This window comes from Pseudorasbora parva, chromosome 12 (assembly GCF_024679245.1).
Source record: "Pseudorasbora parva isolate DD20220531a chromosome 12, ASM2467924v1, whole genome shotgun sequence".
Classification (NCBI taxonomy): Eukaryota; Metazoa; Chordata; class Actinopteri; order Cypriniformes; family Gobionidae; genus Pseudorasbora; species Pseudorasbora parva.
In genome coordinates, this window is record NC_090183.1 from 37,061,198 (window position 1) to 37,080,969 (window position 19,772).

Here is a 19,772-nt window from a genome sequence, read left to right on the forward strand (position 1 = left end):
CCCATAGAATAAAGAAAATGACAGAATTTTCATTTTAGTAGAAACTATTTCCTTAAAGCAAATGATGGTTTTGGCGTAAACGGCACAGGAACAGGGATTCCCCAGCGACAAGGTTCAGAAGAGAGCTGCGAGATGAGTCTCACTCACACTAGCCCTCCAGAAAAGATCTCCCTCCACCGTCCGAAGTGTCTCTTTACAGCAGATCAGGGGAAAGAAACCATGCATGTGTGTGTCTGTGAACATATGTATAAGACACACGACAGCAAAAAAAAGAAAAGAACGATAAGCATTATCAATAAAGACAATTAATAAGGAAAAGAGGAAACAACAGTTCGAGTATAAACTAGAGGAAGAGGAAGGAGATTTCTGTACAGTGATGAAATAAAATTTCATACACTCAACTCTCTCTTCCTCCTTGTCTGTTTTTTTCTGCATTATTAATGCATTCCATGTCCCTGTGTGGGCACTGCAGTAATTATGCTCGTGAATCCTTAAGAATGAACAAATTTCCCTATCTCTGTCTCCATCTCACAAGTGACTCATATAGTCCAACTGCAGCCTGTGTCTGACTGCCATGGACTTTAATGTGTTATTTAAAGCCTCCATTCATAAGCCAACATTCTTCTGTTGGGTAGACACATAATTTACTTATTTCAGTTCAGTAAGGCTTCAGTTGTCAAATATACTATTGGTATTTGCAGTAGATCTTAACAAGCACCTCATTACCTGTCACCGGTGATGGGGTAAGGTACTTTTTTTCTTTTCTTTTTTTTTTAAATAATGCATTACAATATTGCATTACTCTCTAAAAAGTAACTAATTGTGTTACTTGGTTACTTTTTGTGTTTTTTTTTTTCTCACCTGGGCTGGGCCTGCTTGCTTGCAAAGACTTTCATTAATACAGTGAGATTAAATACATAAAGTATATTTATGTCATTTAAAATGTTTCATTATTGCAGGTTTGCGTAATATTCTGAGATTGCACTTCACTTTTTTATTCATTCTGAGTAATAATGAATCAGTTTTTTTGCAAGTAAGATGAGTAGATGCTGACAATGTTCTCACAATTTCTCTCAACATGGGGACAGGAGGAGGTGTCAGTCAATAAATGAAAAAAAAGTAACTTGCGCTATTTGAAAAAGTAACTCATATTTTGTTGTAAATTTAAAAGTAAGGCATTACTTTAGCTACTTAAAAAAGTAGTCTGATTACATTACTCAAGTTACTTGTACCCCAACTGTCACACCAAGACCGACGACTTAAGAATGTTACAATAATAATAATAAAAAGTTACTATAAAGGTTTCAAATTGTTCAACACAAGAATAGTTTTCTAAGAAAAGCTACTGAAGGCAAACTGAAAATAAATAGAAATAAAATGAAATTCTAAATCACAATATCCCTTGTGAGATGAGAGCATTCTGGCAGAATGGTTGACAGATATGAATGTGTAAGATGCATATTGAAAACATGTAAAGAGCCAGATGAGACTAAAATTAAACAGACATGTTGTAAATTTCCGATAGCGCCTTTGGCTTCTGTTCTGATTCATTCACGATAGACTGTAGACCAACTTTCATTAGAGCAGGAGCTTTCATAAAGCAGGATTGTTGATCAAGTCAGTCCATTTATTATACATTAGACATGTTCTTCTAATTCTCTCTCTCTCTCTCTCTCTCTCTCTCTCTCTCTTTCTCTCTCTCTCTCTCTCTCTCTCTCTCTTTAATATATTTAGATCTTCAGAGAGCAGATCTGTGGAGAGTAAATCAAGCTGTCACTGTCTTGATTCCTTAAAGCTAACATCTGCAGCACGTCTGTTGGCATCCCAGGAAGTGTCAAGAAACGCCACATGGTTGGTGGCAAATTGGATGGGTTGAGCATATGGATGACAGGTAGCCAGACACCACCACTATTTCTTTTTTTTTATTAAAAGACTGCAAATTTGTCTTAATATATGCTACAGTATAAACCCAAATAATTGATATTTTTTATTGATATTTATATTCAAATAATTGATATATATCAATAATTGATATAAATATACCTAGTTATGTTCACAGTGGGGGAAAAATACATAAATAATTATTGTCAGTCTGTGTATTACAATGAATTAAAAAAAATGCTAACACACAATTCTTGAAACTATGGCTCCATTGCTCAAAACTACACACAAAACACACACACACACACACACACACACACACACACACACACACACACACACACACACACACACACACACACACACACACACACACACACACACACACACACACACACACGTCAAACATCACTTCATTCAAAACTATTTAAACTTTTTCTAAAAAGGGTATTTTAACTATGCACACAAACATAAAATGATTAGTCACATACACACAAATGTTAAACGTATTGTGCTTGCAGTTTTGCAGACTTGGTCTAAAGATTAGGTATATGAGTGTTTGGTTTCACTGAGTGGGCCTCACTTTTTCGTGTCTTAGCAATTTAAAAAAAACTGATGCTATAGATTTTTCTGTGACTTTTTCTGCAAGTTACATTGTTATGCCAGTCACAGCAAGATACTGTCTATTGGAGTCAGTGAATCTTTTTTTTAACCTATTCATTCAAAACACTGTGGAAGGAAACTGTGTGTCTGGCTGCATTTGAAATGGCATACTCTCTTGAGTAGGTACTTATTTTAAATAAGTGCTTACTTTGTGACCGCTAAAAAAGTAAGCTCTATATAGGGCCTGTCCCAAATGGCACACTTCATGTGTTCCTTCGGTCTTGTGGACTTATAATGGCCGCTGCATGCGCATGTCCGTTAAGTCCACGAGAATGGGTGTCCCATTTGTCATTTTAGGTCTCAGGAGGGTGCTTGTGAGTGGCCCCTTTGAGGTCGATATGCTCCCTCGACGCACACTTCTGCCGAGTCCGCACTGGTGCGGGTTACGCAGTGGACTTCTACCTGGCATTCAAAGCGGCATTACGTCATGAAAGTGTGGACTCAGAGGAAGACCGTGAGGGTTTAGGGTGCCATTGGGACAGGCCCATAGTATGAATGTATGTAGTATAAACAATCCGGACATAATTCATTCGCCATGTTGTCATTATCATGTGACACACTAGCATCAGTTGCGTCCTTTCATTGCCATTCAAAGGCCTCTCTTGTGGCCACATGGGATAGTAGAGTATCTATCAACTGCACACTTCATAATCTCGACAAAAATAATAGGTCATCTGTGTACTTTTTGCCTACTCTTTTATTATTACTGTGAATTCGGACATATTTCTTTTGTCACATACTGTTTTTCGCCTTTAGAGAAGTATGTCATTTCAGGTTCAGCCCTTGTTTTTCACTGTGATTAATTCAACCTGTAGGATTGAAATTGAACAAAGACATTTGGTGGACTGTTTTCAACCCTGTTCTCTCTTAGCAGAAGGGCCATTTTGAATTCCTAAAGACACAGAGACTAGAGACTCTGAAGGCCTGTAGGCCAAATGTTGTGTCACACCCATGGGCGTCGGAAGCAAATAAAAAGTGGGTGGGTCAGTAGGGCAAAATATGATAGGTGGGGAAATTGTTTTGCGGGGGGTCTGGGGGTCTGGGGGTGCCCCCCCCAACCCCCCCAAAAAAAGATTTTATAGATGTGATTTCCTGCATTATGGTGCGTTTTAGGCCATATCCCTTTCCTATACCAAAAAAGACCTCAAACCAGTCAATACCAATAGTCTAATAAAAAGGCTATATTCATTTAACTGCCATAGAAATCAACAGTTTCACAGATAAATGATAATGAATAAGTTGCATGTTTTTTATGCTCCGTGTCCAGACAGAAAAAGTGCCGTTTACTAAACGATTGATTGAGACAGACATAATTACAGAAATCACTAAATTATTTACCGTGGCTATAGAGTAGGGGTAAGACGCATGGCATCAAGCTTTGACGCAAATCGCGAGCATATGTTCGAATCCGCCTTTTGCCACACTCGCTTTCCCCATCACATATCAGATCGGAAAGGTATTTATTTTCAATAAAAAAATAGATAATATTAGAAAAGGGAAAATAAAGCGTTTAACATGTGTTTAATAATACGTTTCTTAATAAGTTTCTCGCTTAAGGGGTAGTCAAGGTAAGCAGACGTGCTGAATTAGAGACGATAAAAGTGAGGGGGTCCAATATCATTGGTCTTAAAAAGTGGGTGGGTCTTGTCCCACCCACACACAATGGTTCCGACGCCCATGGTCACCCCTGTAGTACAGTGGGGAAGATTGGTCCGTTTGAATGTCTCACATTAGGGTTTCAGTCACATGGTCAAGGAATAGATTCAAATAAGTTTGTAACTGTTGCTCTGTCTCTTCGGGCTCTCTTCTTGGGGCCTGGCTCTCTCTGCTTTGCTCTCTTCTCTTCTTTGTCTCTTTCTCTCTACACTTCCTCTCTCTATATATATATTTCTATCCCTCAGGTAACATTCTATTCATGCTGGGTAAAATTAATGGTACACTGTAAAACATTTTTTGTTGTTTTAACTTAAAAATATAAGTAACCTGGTAGCCTTAAGATTTTGAGTTTATTGAAATTAAAAATGTTGGTAAAAGTTGATACAATGAAGGAAATTGGTTTAATAAATAGAAACTAAGATATAATTGTAGCTGAACCACATCAAAAATGTGATAAATCCTGAAAATAGCACAATTTGGCATTTTTTACTGCACCATCACAAATAAAACACACACAATTACCCAATATGCTTACAAAATCTTTTTTATTTTTGAATAAAGGTTGTTGATTCTCAAAAATGTTCATTGTATTAACTACATTTTTTAATTTCAATTAACTCAAAATTTTAAGGCAACCAGGTAACTTATTTTTTAAATATTTTTTTTACAGTGTGTAAGTTTTGATCATCTTATACATATATTATGTAACTATTTTAAGTGTAACCATGACCAGATTTTGTCATTAAATTCTTTCAATTACAAATGATTATATTCGGTACTGACTTTGAAGTGTTACCAATAGCAATAAAATATAGTCACACAATAGGAACGCTCACCCACATATTTTGCTATAAATGCGCTAACTTCTGTCGTTGGTATAAGTATCAGTGGGTGGTAATAGACAAGAAATGTACAATTTTCTATCATCTTGCTGATTTCTGTAGTCATTCGGGAACCCTGTTGCCTGAACCACTGTAGCCGACCCAGCCTTACAAACCGACTAACTCAATAATGCTGAGTAATCTGGAAACAATATTGTCTCTATGAATGAGTCATTGAATCATTTATTTAATCAATTTGTTCAAAAATCCTGATTCATTTAGAAACGATTTGTTTAAAACACTAGGAATTAAACACAACAGTGTGTTGCTCTGAGACACACACCATTTCTTTGTTTGGAGGTATTTTCAATGCCATTGCAAAAACATCTAAATTACTCAATATTGTCTTCTTGTTTGCTGAACTCTGTAAAGCTTGGAATAATGAATAATACTGTAACAGTTTATCGAACCTTTAAACAATCTAAAATGTTTATCTCTGTATCATTATATAAACGTTCCTCAAAAGTCTGTACCTATTTGGTGCTTCACATTTTAACATCATTTATGGATTATTTGTGGATAATGAAGTAAACCTAAGTTATTGCAGGCTATTAAGTATTCATCTTAAAAAATAACTAACAATATAAAAAGATTTTACAGCAAAAGACATATTGCCTAAGATGGAAAGTTTTAGAATTATTCTAAAAAACATTTAAAATGCAAAAAAAAAAAAAAAATGTTCAGTATTTTTTGTTGTTGTTGAATGTATTAAAAATGATACAGGCTTTATAGAGTTAAGTGAACTATACTGCAGACTTATGCATATGGCTGAATGACAGCCATAGTGTGATACACACAATATACATGCAAATGAATCCTCATGCAAATTTATGTCTCGCTACATCACAACATATAATCTGATTATCAAGAAATGTTGCTGGAAGAAAATAAACATGAATAAACACAGTTAAAATAGGAGACAGGAATCAGTACCTGTATGGATACATCACTGTAGGAGCCTCCAATCACTCCGGAGATTGCGAGCGGAACATCATCATGGATGGCGTAAGACCCATCCGGGCATGTGTACTCACTATCGTCCACTTTCGTAAGCGAAGCTCGCACGAATTCAAGCGACTGCTCCAGCGCGTACGTGTCCTTGGAGCAAGTGTCCAGAATGTGGGCACCTAACGTGACCCCGGGCAAAAGCTGATCATCTTGATTGATCTCGTCCAGGGCTAGCAGCATTGCCTCCAGTCTTTGAATCCCTCTCTGTGCATTTATGCGGCCACAGTCCTGAACCCCCTCCCCCTTCTGATGAACCGGAAACAGGCCTCCAATCACCAGATCCCCCTCGATTATGATCTCCTTCTTGGAGATGTCAGTGTTGTAACCTGGGATAGCCAAAGCCTGGGGTGTCCTGGCCAGAAGAAGCAGCAGTAAAGTGAGATGAAGCGGCCAGGAGGGACCGTGACTTCGGAAATGAGTTGACTTCTGAGCCATGGTGAGGAAAGATCTGGACGCTTTGCAGGTCAATCCCTGTTCAGCAGTCTTTGGTCCTCTTATGTGTTGGAAAGGGATAGTGCTCAAACTGTGCTAAGGGAAGACTTCAGACACTTCAGTGTGCATGTAAGCAGGCGTAGGCAAACTCAAGCATCATCGCCATCTCCCGCTTGATCAGAATCTGTGGATCAAACAGAGAGAGAGAGAGAGAGAGAGAGAGAGAGAGAGAGAGAGAGAGAGAGAGAGAGAGAGAGAGAGAGAGAGAGGAGAGAGAGAGAGAGAGAGAGAGAGAGAGAGAGAGAGAGAGAGAGAGAGAGAGAGAGAGAGAGAGAGAGAGAGAGAGAGAGAGAATTAGATGCTGTACTGTACAACAGCTGCTGTGATTTACCATTGCCCTTGGGTTTGTTTTTAACAAGAACTTTTCTTAGGGTGAAGAATAAGTGTGGGGGCATGTACATCCCACAATAAAAATCTAATTTGTCCTATGCACTTTTTCATCCGTCATGTTTTTCTACTTAACGGATAGTCCAACCAAAAATGCGAATTCTGTCATTTTCTCACCCTCAAGTCATTACAAACTCAAAGGACTTTATTTGCTACTGCAAAAGAAGTCAAAGAGAACCAAACCTGTTTGGTTACCACCATTCTTCAAAATATCTTATTCTATGTTCCATAGAAGAAAAAAGGGTAACACTTTACAATACAGGTGCAATAATATGCATTAATTCATGCTTAACTAGTGCACTGATAATCATGAGTTAATGTATTACTAATGGTGAACTAACCCATTTATTAATGATTACTACATCAGCAACTAATGAAGATTCATCATGATTAATAGATTAAGTAATCATTACATTGTTATTAGTTAAATGTGTCATAATGTATTAATTCCTTAATAACATATCATATTAACTAATAATTACAACAACAATAACATTAACAGTAATTCAACTTCCATTTGTCTGCTTTAATAAATCATTAGCTAATGATTTATAAATGTATCATTATGTTATGACTTTGTTGGGGCACATGACTATTAACTCATTCAAAATTCATTCAAAACCCATAACCACAATTACATATTACTTAAACCATTATTTAACAGTCATGTGCCCCAACAAGTAGTCATAACATAATGATTCCTTTATAAATCATTAGCTAATGATTCATTAAAGCAGACAACTGGAAGTTGAAATGCATGGCTTTGACCCTTTGTGATAATTAACACATTCATTTACATTATTAGTTAATATGATATGTTATTAAGGAATTAATGCATTATGACACATCTAACTAGTAACAATGTAATGATTACTTAATCTATTTATCATGATGAATCTTCATTAGTTGCTGATGCAGTAATCATTAATAAATGGGTAAGTTCACCAGTAGTAATGATTATCTGTGCATTAGTTAAGCATGAATTAATGCGGTTTAGTGCACACACTGTAAAGTGTTACAGAAAAAAGACTATCCCTTTAATTCAATTGAGCAATGGTAATACAATTCTTGAATATTTTGTCACAATCTAAGAAGTGGTTTACATAATTCATTTGTGTTGGAGCCGTATGAATAATTTCCGTCTGCGTTAAGGAAGCATTGCTGAATCTGGATGGAGGATGTCTAGTTCTCAGCATGCATTGCGTGGGACTGGATGGGGTGAGCAAATGTTGAAATTAAGTGTTACTTCATGTGTTTTTATGCAAGATGAAAAAAGCATACACTTATTCATATTTAATGTTCTGCTGTTTTGCAGCTTTTCTATCAAATATGGAGTTTTGGGGGTTGTCATTGAAGCTTGTGATATTTTGCTTTTCTCAAAAAGAAATGCCAGAAAATAAATTCGCTGTACAAATGCCAGTTCAATGGTCGGTATCCTTACTCTTATTCTTATTCACAATATATTACATGTGTTAAAAAAAACACACATTTTAACATGTTAGTACACTATTTCTACAATGGCTGGAGATTTATTTGAGCTACTAAGTTTTTATTGCATTTCCTGAATTCAGTTACAATTAAAAGGCATTTAATTGTATAGTAAAGTTTACAATTAACCCTCTTTATAAATTATGCAAAGGAAATTTAAAATACAATATAATAATAAATAAATTAAAAAATAAATAAATAAATAAGTTTAGTAATACCATATGGCATCCCCTTCAGTCAGTAAAATTAACTTTATTTTACAGTGCCTTTGTTACATGTGCTTACTATAGAAAAACAGCAAATGATGCATTATTCCTGTGCCACTAACTCTCAACCAAACCCTACCCTAACCCTGTAATAAGTACATGTTGTTAATTAATATTACTTAGTACTTAAATATATAATTACACTGTAACAATGACACCTTAAATAAAATATAACCTTAAATCTATAAGTAAGTGAAGGAAACATTAGCACATGTTAGGTCGCATGTTGCAAAGGCACCACAGCAAATTCATTTTAGACTAGGAAATAAACGGTTGTCTTTCAAATTCCCTCAGAGCACAATATGAGAGCGCTATCAGTGGTGAGACTACAATCACAAATCCTATGCTTTAAATAAAACTTTTGCCATACCCGGTTGGCAAAACTTTGAACACATCTTCCTTTTTTAAGAATGACTTCAGTGCCATTCTCAGTGCCCACCCATCGACTCTATACACGATGTCATTGGCCTGACTAGAATTTAGTTTTTCATGCTCGCAAGTCAGTGGAGATGACAGGGAGCTAGACGACCCTGGCTGCAAATTACATTTACTTCCGCTAAGATGCGTCTAGATTTCTAGGCTAAGAAAAAGCTGTACCTTTTCCAGAAAGTATTCATGATGATAGGGGTGGCAGTGCATTAGAAAATGAAGAAGTTGAAGACCAATGAGGATAGAATCAGGGAGGTTGATGGCAGAGATGAAGAATATAAGTCATGGATTTTTGTGGAAGTCAGGTATTTGGGTATATTATCCTATGCCAGTTTAGAAAATGTGATCAATACAACCAGAGGTCAGGGGAGGTGCCACTGCCTATTGGCCTCACTACACTGTCGAGGGGATACTCCAAAAATGATGAAAATCTCCAAAATCTTATTAGTGTTGGGATACTGAAAAAGAGGAGTCTTGTTGATTTTCACTCGTGCTACAATCATTGATCTGAAATTTCAAGAAAGAAACAAAGATCTTTTGTGTGTGTGGGCTGGTAATCACTATGTTATGGGAAAAAAATGTCTCCACAAAGATGGCAATATCCGAAAACCTTGTCCTTGTGGGGACATTTTTTGGTCCCCATGAAGAAAACATCTTATAAATCATATAGAAGAAGTTTTTTTGAGAAAGTAGAAATGCAGAATGTTTCCCGTGATGAGTAGGTTTAGAGGCAGTGTAAGGGGATAGAAAGGATACAGATGTGTATAATGACATGGGTATAACATAGGTATTACAAGGAGAGGGTGAAATATGAGCACATTACCCATGTCCCCACTTTTCACAAAGCTTATAAATCATACAGTCATACATTTTTTTGAGAAAGTTTAGGTTTAGAGGTAGGGGCAGTGTAAGGAATAGAAAATACGGTTTGTACGGCATAAAAACCATTACGCCTATGGAATGTCCCCACATTTCACAAAAACAAACGTGTGTGTGTGTGTGTGTGTGTGTGTGTGTGTGTGTGTGTGTGTGTGTGTGTGTGTGTGCGTCTAAAACACTAAGAGACGGTTTCACCTCTAAGTCAGGCAGTAAAGTTGCATCTGAATTTTTGACATTTTCACATGTAAGTTCAGATTGCGAAAATGCATTTGAATGTGTGTGAAGGTTCAAAAATATTTGACCCTAAGAGAACTAAGAAGGTTATAAATGACGGCGCTCTTAAAAAAAGGTCAAAGGTCAGATTCAGAAAATACATTTTGGAAAATGGTTTTTGTCTTGAATATATTTAAAATATACTGTAATTATTTTCATTTCATAATTATTCCCATAGATGGTCAAGTAACTGCAAATCATGTCGTGTTGAATTGTTTATAAAGCAGAAAGTTATCGTCAAAGACATTTCCATAACATCAAGATCAGTGCAGGGGATTCAGAAGGTAGCAAGTATAAAAAATGACGACGCTGTTTTATTGCATTGTTAAATTGAATTATTTCAAATCCTTTATATGATTAATAAGACTCAAGGATATTTATATTACACAACAGATCACCCACAAAAAATCTGAACAGTTAATTTCAAACAGTTCCAGGAACAGTTCCAATTAAAAATGTACCAAAACCAGAAATTGGACCATCAGCATTTGTTTTATTCTTTGCTTATTAGTAGTCATGAGCCGCACAGAGATTGCTAAATAAGGGACACGTGTAATTCGTTGTGCAGTTGAAATATCCTCATTTGGCTTCACTGATTTTCTCTGTAACTCGGAAATGAATTTCTCTGAATTTCTCTGTTATTCCATCAGACGGCTGGATTCATTAGCTCACAGCGCTAGGTATGGCTTCCCTAAGGCCCCTTTCCCTCAGGCTCCTGGCTAGTCCATTGATCTTTGTTCACTTGTGTGCTGTTGTGGGTAAATGTTTGTATGTGTGTGTGTGTGTGTGTGTGTGTGTGTGTGTGTGTGTGTGTGTGTGTGTGTGTGTGGTCCTGGTTGACCTCACATTATAAGGATGGCAATATCTGAAATCCTTGTCCCTGTGGGGAAATGTTTTGGTCCCCATGACGAAAACAGCTTATAAATAATACTAAATTATGTTTTTCTGAAAATGTAAAAATGGAGAATGTTTTCTTAGAGGTGTGTTTAAGGGATAGGATATGCAAAATATATAAAAACCATTATGTCTATGGAAAGTCCCCATAAAACAGGAAAACTGAGTGTGTGTGTGTGTGTGTGTGTCAGGATTTCTGCTCAAGGGACAGTGTGACCATTGTAGTGTAAAGCTAGCTCGCCTGAACCCATGTAAAGGATCACTATCAGACAGCTTGTAAGCCAACAGCTGCTTCTCACACACACACACGTTTTATGGGGACATTCAACAGACATAATGATTTTTTCTGTACAAACTGCATATTCCATCCCTTAACCCTACCCCTAAACCTACCTATCACAAACAAACCCTGTATTTTTATATCCTAAAATCAAAAAACATCAGTGTGATTTATACGCTGTATTCCTCATGGGAACATCACAAAGACAGGGTTTCAGAAATTACCATCTTTGTGTGGACATTTTGTCCTCGTACGTAGGGTTTACCAGGACCACACACACATACACAAGGATCCGCAAAACTAATTTGTACATAAGCTTGCATATATTTGCACTAAATAAGATAGTGACCTTAAACAATGCAGTTACAGCATGCAACATGCCCGAATGACCAAACAGGCTATTTTTGTTTCTCTCCCACTCCTTTTTTTACCCTTCTCTTATACGCAGGCATCAATGGGGAGCATACATGCTAATTTCACACATGCTAAGAGGTGTCGAGTTTAGCTTTCAGATGCTGTGAACGATATAATTATGAGGTTTGCATTCTCGACTCCTGGAGTGTGTGTGTGAAGAGGGTATGTGCGGAGAGATTGCATGCTAGGGTGGTTATTTACTTTAACATTACAATGACTTTTCAACTGGACACCACTGGAATTTCAATGAGTGAAATAAGATGTAAACTGCACTGATTTAACACTCGTGTCTGGTTAATATAAAAACTGAAGTATGCAGTTGACACATCAAGCGGAGAATTCACTGCTGCTGGTATCATTTGCACATGCTGTCTGAAATGTTTCGGCACTTGTTTTGATTCACTAAAGGAATTATGCAAATTAGGTAACTAATATGTTTAAGAAATTGTGCTGAATGTCATTTGAACAGCACAATTCCCAGGTTTGAAGGCCAGTTGGGAGTGAGGAGTTGTGGAAGATGCTGAATCGGCGATTTAAAATGTCAAATGTGTGTTCTATATATGTGCATCTGCGATATATGTTTGGCTATAACACACGTCTTCATCATTTGATCATTAGATGAAGTACTGCTGCCATGATAAATAAAAGATACACTGAAAATTAACTTTCTAAAAAGTCTTTGGCTACTTTGAGAAAAAAAAGAGGTTTTTCAAACACACACACACACACGCACGCACACACACACACACACACACACACACACACACACACACACACACACACACACACACACACACACACATCGTGTTTCCATGTTTTTTGGGGACTTTCCATAGGCGTAATGGATTTCATACCGTACAAACTGTACATCCTATCCCCCTACACTGCCCCTGCCCCTAAACCTACCCATCACAGGAAACATTCTGCATTTTTACTTTCTCAAAAAAACTCCTTCTGTGTGATTTATAAGATGTTTTCCTCATGGGGACCTAAAAATGTCCCCACAAGGACAAGGATTTCGGATATTGCCATCTTTGTGGGGACATTTTGTCCCCATAACGTAAGGGATTACCAGGCCGCATGCACACGCACCCACGCACACACACACACACACACACACACACACACACACACACACACACACACACACACACACACACACACACACACACACACACACACACACACACACACACCTTCCCCTTTTTTTCAAAATTTGAAAACAGTTTGTCTTAGTGAAACACATTGTTGAAGATATAAAGGCTATAAATAACCGGAGAGGGAAAATACATGGTAAATTACACTATTTATTTTCAACGGGACGTGTGTCATAAACAACAAATGAAAAATCAAGAATGAAAAGCCAAACAACAGTCCAGATATGACCAGCAGGAGAGACAGTGCTTTGGAATTGGAGTGTGTGTGTATGTGTATATCCATATCTCAACAATATATGTGTTCATCTCAGTGAGACACACACCTACTCATTAGGGTCTTCTCCCTACTCTTTGTTTCCATGGAAACTTGCCAGACAAGACAAGAGTGAAAGGAAAGGGAAGTGTGAGAGAGAGAGAGAGAGAGAGAGAGAGAGAGAGAGAGAGAGAGAGAGAGAGAGAGAGAGAGAGAGAGAGAGAGAGAGAGAGAGAGAGAGAGAAGTGAGGCTGAAAGGGCCAATCTAGTTGGCTAGGATGGGAGTGCAGTTCCTATGGGAATTCTTGTAAAGCTGGTGTAAATTGGCTATATCTTTTTACGACATACATCCCCTGAACCGCATCTCTTAAGGATTAATACTCGCATCCCTTCGGAAACATAAAGATAATTTGAGGCCGCTGTTCTTCACAACAGAATTTATTTATTGGATGATAAGCTTAAGTAATATCTGACACACTATAGGTAGAGAAAAGTATTGTGAAAGTGAGATGAGGTTCTATTGAAGTCAGTCTAGGATTGGTGTGCGGTATAATGTTAAAGTGCTGAAAATACCCTATATTCGTGAGCAGGAATCAGGTCTGGGGCAAATGGAAAAGCACAGCGGAAGAAAACAAGGGTGGAGTCAGTATGCAGTATGCTATTGTTGCTAGAAAGATGTCTGCGGTATTAAAGGTACACCCAAAAATTTCTGTCATTATTTAGTCACTTGCATGTCGCTCCAAACTTGTAACATGTTATCTTTCTTCTACTAAACAAGATATATTGAAGAATGTTGGGGTCCAAAACAGCACTGGACCAACTGACTTTCATTGTACGAAGAAAAAAAAAAAAAAAAAAGAAAAAAAGAAAGAAAAACAAAGGTTTGGAACAACATGATGTTTGTTTCCAACACAGAATAAAACATTTTTAAAGATAATTAAGACTATTTATCTCACAATTGTGAGTTTATACATCTCTCAATTCTGACTATTAAATGCAAGTGCAAGTTTATATCACAATTCTGAGAAAAAAAACTCAAAATTGCGAGTTATAAAGTCAGAATTGTGAGTTATAAAGTCAGAATTGTGAGTTATAAAGTCAGAATTGTGAGTTATAAAGTCAGAATTGCGAGTTATAAAGTCAGAATTGTGAGTTATAAAGTCAGTATTGTGAGTTATAAAGTCAGAATTGTGAGATATAAAGCCAGAATTGTGAGTTATAAAGTCAGAATTGTGAGTTATAAAGCCAGAATTGTGAGTTATAAAGTCAGAATTGTGAGTTATAAAGTCAGAATTGCGAGTTATAAAGTCAGAATTGCGAGTTATAAAGTCAGTATTGTGAGTTATAAAGTCAGAACTGTGAGTTATAAAGTCAGAATTGTGAGTTATAAAGTCAGAATTGTGAGTTATAAAGTCAGTATTGTGAGTTATAAAGTCAGAACTGTGAGTTATAAAGTCAGTATTGTGAGTTATAAAGTCAGAATTGTGAGTTATAAAGTCAGTATTGTGAGTTATAAAGTCAGAACTGTGAGTTATAAAGTCAGTATTGTGAGTTATAAAGTCAGAATTGTGAGTTATAAAGTCAGAACTGTGAGTTATAAAGTCAGTATTGTGAGTTATAAAGTCAGAATTGTGAGTTATAAAGCCAGAATTGTGAGTTATAAAGTCAGTATTGCGAGTTATAAAGTCAGAATTGCGAGTTATAAAGTCAGAATTGCGAGTTATAAAGTCAGAATTGCGAGTTATAAAGTCAGTATTGTGAGTTATAAAGTCAGAATTGTGAGTTATAAAGTCAGAATTGCGAGTTATAAAGTCAGTATTGTGAGTTATAAAGTCAGAACTGTGAGTTATAAAGTCAGAATTGGGAGTTATAAAGTCAGAATTGGGAGTTATAAAGTCAGTATTGTGAGTTATAAAGTCAGAACTGTGAGTTATAAAGTCAGTATTGTGAGTTATAAAGTCAGAACTGGGAGTTATAAAGTCAGTATTGTGAGTTATAAAGTCAGAATTGTGAGTTATAAAGTCAGAACTGTGAGTTATAAAGTCAGTATTGTGAGTTATAAAGTCAGAATTGTGAGTTATAAAGCCAGAATTGTGAGTTATAAAGTCAGTATTGCGAGTTATAAAGTCAGAATTGTGAGTTATAAAGTCAGAATTGCGAGTTATTAAGTCAGAATTGCGAGTTATAAAGTCAGTATTGTGAGTTATAAAGTCAGAACTGTGAGTTATAAAGTCAGAATTGGGAGTTATAAAGTCAGAATTGGGAGTTATAAAGTCAGTATTGTGAGTTATAAAGCCAGAACTGTGAGTTATAAAGTCAGTATTGTGAGTTATAAAGTCAGAATTGTGAGTTATAAAGTCAGTATTGTGAGTTATAAAGTCAGAACTGTGAGTTATAAAGTCAGAATTGTGAGTTATAAAGTCAGAACTGTGAGTTATAAAGTCAGAATTGTGAGTTATAAAGTCAGAACTGTGAGTTATAAAGTCAGTATTGTGAGTTATAAAGTCAGAACTGTGAGTTATAAAGCCAGAATTGTGAGTTATAAAGTCAGTATTGTGAGTTATAAAGCCAGAATTGTGAGTTATAAAGCCAGAATTGTGAGTTATAAAGTCAGAATTGTGAGTTATAAAGCCAGAATTGTGAGTTATAAAGCCAGAATTGTGAGTTATAAAGTCAGAATTGTGAGTTATAAAGCCAGAATTGTGAGTTATAGTCAGAATTGTGAGTTATAAAGTCAGTATTGTGAGTTATAAAGTCAGAATTGTGAGTTATAGTCAGAATTGTGAGTTATAAAGTCAGTATTGTGAGTTATAAAGTCAGAATTGTGAGTTATAAAACCAGAATTGTGAGTTATAAAGTCAGTATTGTGAGTTATAAAGTCAGAATTGTGAGTTATAAAGTCAGAACTGTGAGTTATAAAGTCAGTATTGTGAGTTATAAAGTCAGAACTGTGAGTTATAAAGCCAGAATTGTGAGTTATAAAGTCAGTATTGTGAGTTATAAAGCCAGAATTGTGAGTTATAAAGCCAGAATTGTGAGTTATAAAGTCAGAATTGTGAGTTATAAAGCCAGAATTGTGAGTTATAAAGCCAGAATTGTGAGTTATAAAGTCAGAATTGTGAGTTATAAAGCCAGAATTGTGAGTTATAGTCAGAATTGTGAGTTATAAAGTCAGTATTGTGAGTTATAAAGTCAGAATTGTGAGTTATAAAGTCAGAATTGCGAGTTATAAAGTCAGAATTGTGAGTTATAAAGTCAGTATTGTGAGTTATAAAGTCAGAATTGTGAGATATAAAGCCAGAATTGTGAGTTATAAAGTCAGAATTGTGAGTTATAAAGCCAGAATTGTGAGTTATAAAGTCAGAATTGTGAGTTATAAAGTCAGAATTGCGAGTTATAAAGTCAGAATTGCGAGTTATAAAGTCAGTATTGTGAGTTATAAAGTCAGAACTGTGAGTTATAAAGTCAGAATTGTGAGTTATAAAGTCAGAATTGTGAGTTATAAAGTCAGTATTGTGAGTTATAAAGTCAGAACTGTGAGTTATAAAGTCAGTATTGTGAGTTATAAAGTCAGAATTGTGAGTTATAAAGTCAGTATTGTGAGTTATAAAGTCAGAACTGTGAGTTATAAAGTCAGTATTGTGAGTTATAAAGTCAGAATTGTGAGTTATAAAGTCAGAACTGTGAGTTATAAAGTCAGTATTGTGAGTTATAAAGTCAGAATTGTGAGTTATAAAGCCAGAATTGTGAGTTATAAAGTCAGTATTGCGAGTTATAAAGTCAGAATTGCGAGTTATAAAGTCAGAATTGCGAGTTATAAAGTCAGAATTGCGAGTTATAAAGTCAGTATTGTGAGTTATAAAGTCAGAATTGTGAGTTATAAAGTCAGAATTGCGAGTTATAAAGTCAGAATTGCGAGTTATAAAGTCAGTATTGTGAGTTATAAAGTCAGAACTGTGAGTTATAAAGTCAGAATTGGGAGTTATAAAGTCAGAATTGGGAGTTATAAAGTCAGTATTGTGAGTTATAAAGTCAGAACTGTGAGTTATAAAGTCAGTATTGTGAGTTATAAAGTCAGAACTGGGAGTTATAAAGTCAGTATTGTGAGTTATAAAGTCAGAATTGTGAGTTATAAAGTCAGAACTGTGAGTTATAAAGTCAGTATTGTGAGTTATAAAGTCAGAATTGTGAGTTATAAAGCCAGAATTGTGAGTTATAAAGTCAGTATTGCGAGTTATAAAGTCAGAATTGTGAGTTATAAAGTCAGAATTGCGAGTTATTAAGTCAGAATTGCGAGTTATAAAGTCAGTATTGTGAGTTATAAAGTCAGAACTGTGAGTTATAAAGTCAGAATTGGGAGTTATAAAGTCAGAATTGGGAGTTATAAAGTCAGTATTGTGAGTTATAAAGCCAGAACTGTGAGTTATAAAGTCAGTATTGTGAGTTATAAAGTCAGAATTGTGAGTTATAAAGTCAGTATTGTGAGTTATAAAGTCAGAACTGTGAGTTATAAAGTCAGAATTGTGAGTTATAAAGTCAGAACTGTGAGTTATAAAGTCAGAATTGTGAGTTATAAAGTCAGAACTGTGAGTTATAAAGTCAGTATTGTGAGTTATAAAGTCAGAACTGTGAGTTATAAAGCCAGAATTGTGAGTTATAAAGTCAGTATTGTGAGTTATAAAGCCAGAATTGTGAGTTATAAAGCCAGAATTGTGAGTTATAAAGTCAGAATTGTGAGTTATAAAGCCAGAATTGTGAGTTATAAAGCCAGAATTGTGAGTTATAAAGTCAGAATTGTGAGTTATAAAGCCAGAATTGTGAGTTATAGTCAGAATTGTGAGTTATAAAGTCAGTATTGTGAGTTATAAAGTCAGAATTGTGAGTTATAGTCAGAATTGTGAGTTATAAAGTCAGTATTGTGAGTTATAAAGTCAGAATTGTGAGTTATAAAACCAGAATTGTGAGTTATAAAGTCAGTATTGTGAGTTATAAAGTCAGAATTGTGAGTTATAAAGTCAGAATTGTGAGATATAAAGTCAGAATTGTGAGTTATAAAGTCAGAATTGTGAGTTATAAAGTCAGAATTGTGAGTTATAAAGTCAGTATTGTGAGTTATAAAGTCAGAATTGTGAGTTATAAAGCCAGAATTGTGAGTTATAAAGCCAGAATTGTGAGTTATAAAGTCAGTATTGTGAGTTATAAAGTCAGAATTGTGAGTTATAAAGTCAGTATTGTGAGTTATAAAGTCAGTATTGTGAGTTATAAAGTCAGAATTGTGAGTTATAAAGTCAGAATTGTGAGTTATAAAGTCAGTATTGTGAGTTATAAAGTCAGAATTGTGAGTTATAAAGTCAGAATTGTGAGTTATAAAGTCAGAATTGTGAGTTATAAAGTCAGAACTGTGAGTTATAAAGTCAGTATTGTGAGTTATAAAGTCAGAACTGTGAGTTATAAAGTCAGAATTGTGAGTTATAAAGTCAGAATTGTGAGTTATAAAGTCAGTATTGTGAGTTATAAAGTCAGAATTGTGAGTTATAAAGTCAGAATTGTGAGTTATAAAGTCAGTATTGTGAGTTATAAAGTCAGAATTGTGAGTTATAAAGTCAGTATTGTGAGTTATAAAGTCAGAACTGTGAGTTATAAAGTCAGAATTGTGAGTTATAAAGTCAGAATTGTGAGTTATAAAGTCAGAACTGTGAGTTATAAAGTCAGAACTGTGAGTTATAAAGTCAGTATTGTGAGTTATAAAGTCAGAACTGTGAGTTATAAAGTCAGAATTGTGAGTTATAAAGCCAGAATTGTGAGTTATAAAGCCAGAATTGTGAGTTATAAAGTCAGAATTGTGAGTTATAAAGTCAGAATTGTGAGTTATAAAGCCAGAATTGTGAGTTATAAAGCCAGAATTGTGAGTTATAAAGTCAGAATTGCGAGTTATAAAGTCAGTATTGTGAGTTATAAAGTCAGAATTGTGAGTAATAAAGTCAGAATTGTGAGTAATAAAGTCAGAATTGTGAGTTATAAAGTCAGAATTGTGAGTAATAAAGTCAGAATTGTGAGTTATAAAGTCAGAATTGTGAGTTATAAAGTCAGTATTGTGAGTTATTGCGAGATATAAAGTCATTGTGACTTTTTATCATACTATAACTCGCAATTGTGAGAAAAGTTGGGGGGGGTTAAGATATAAAGTTGGCTGATAACGACACACATTATCTGAACAACTTATAATTTTGACATTGTCTAAACAGATACTGATAATATCAATACAAATATCAAAGGTTAATATTTCCTCTATATTTTCTCATTTGTTTATCAATAACAAATGTTCAGTTAAAACAGACTGAAGAAGAAACTGGCATTAAAATAAAAAATAAAAATAGATCCAAAACATTATTAATATATTGTTCATGGAATGTGTTTTCTAAAACAATTTTTTTGGACATTCATCAGAATGTTTCAGGGAATATTAAAAAT

The 19,772-nt window shown here is 35.3% G+C and overlaps 1 protein-coding gene across 2 annotated transcripts in view; it reads right to left on the reverse strand.

Annotated features, from left to right (window-relative positions):
- Positions 1–19,772, reverse strand: part of grm2a (glutamate receptor, metabotropic 2a) — a 67,551-nt gene that overhangs the window by 36,985 nt on the left and 10,794 nt on the right. For both annotated transcript variants that reach the window (XM_067460158.1, XM_067460159.1), the window contains one exon: positions 6,015–6,705. In XM_067460158.1, coding sequence (XP_067316259.1) covers positions 6,015–6,524 — 510 coding nt within the window. In that variant the 5' untranslated portion in view covers positions 6,525–6,705. The remainder of the gene's footprint in view (positions 1–6,014; positions 6,706–19,772) is intronic.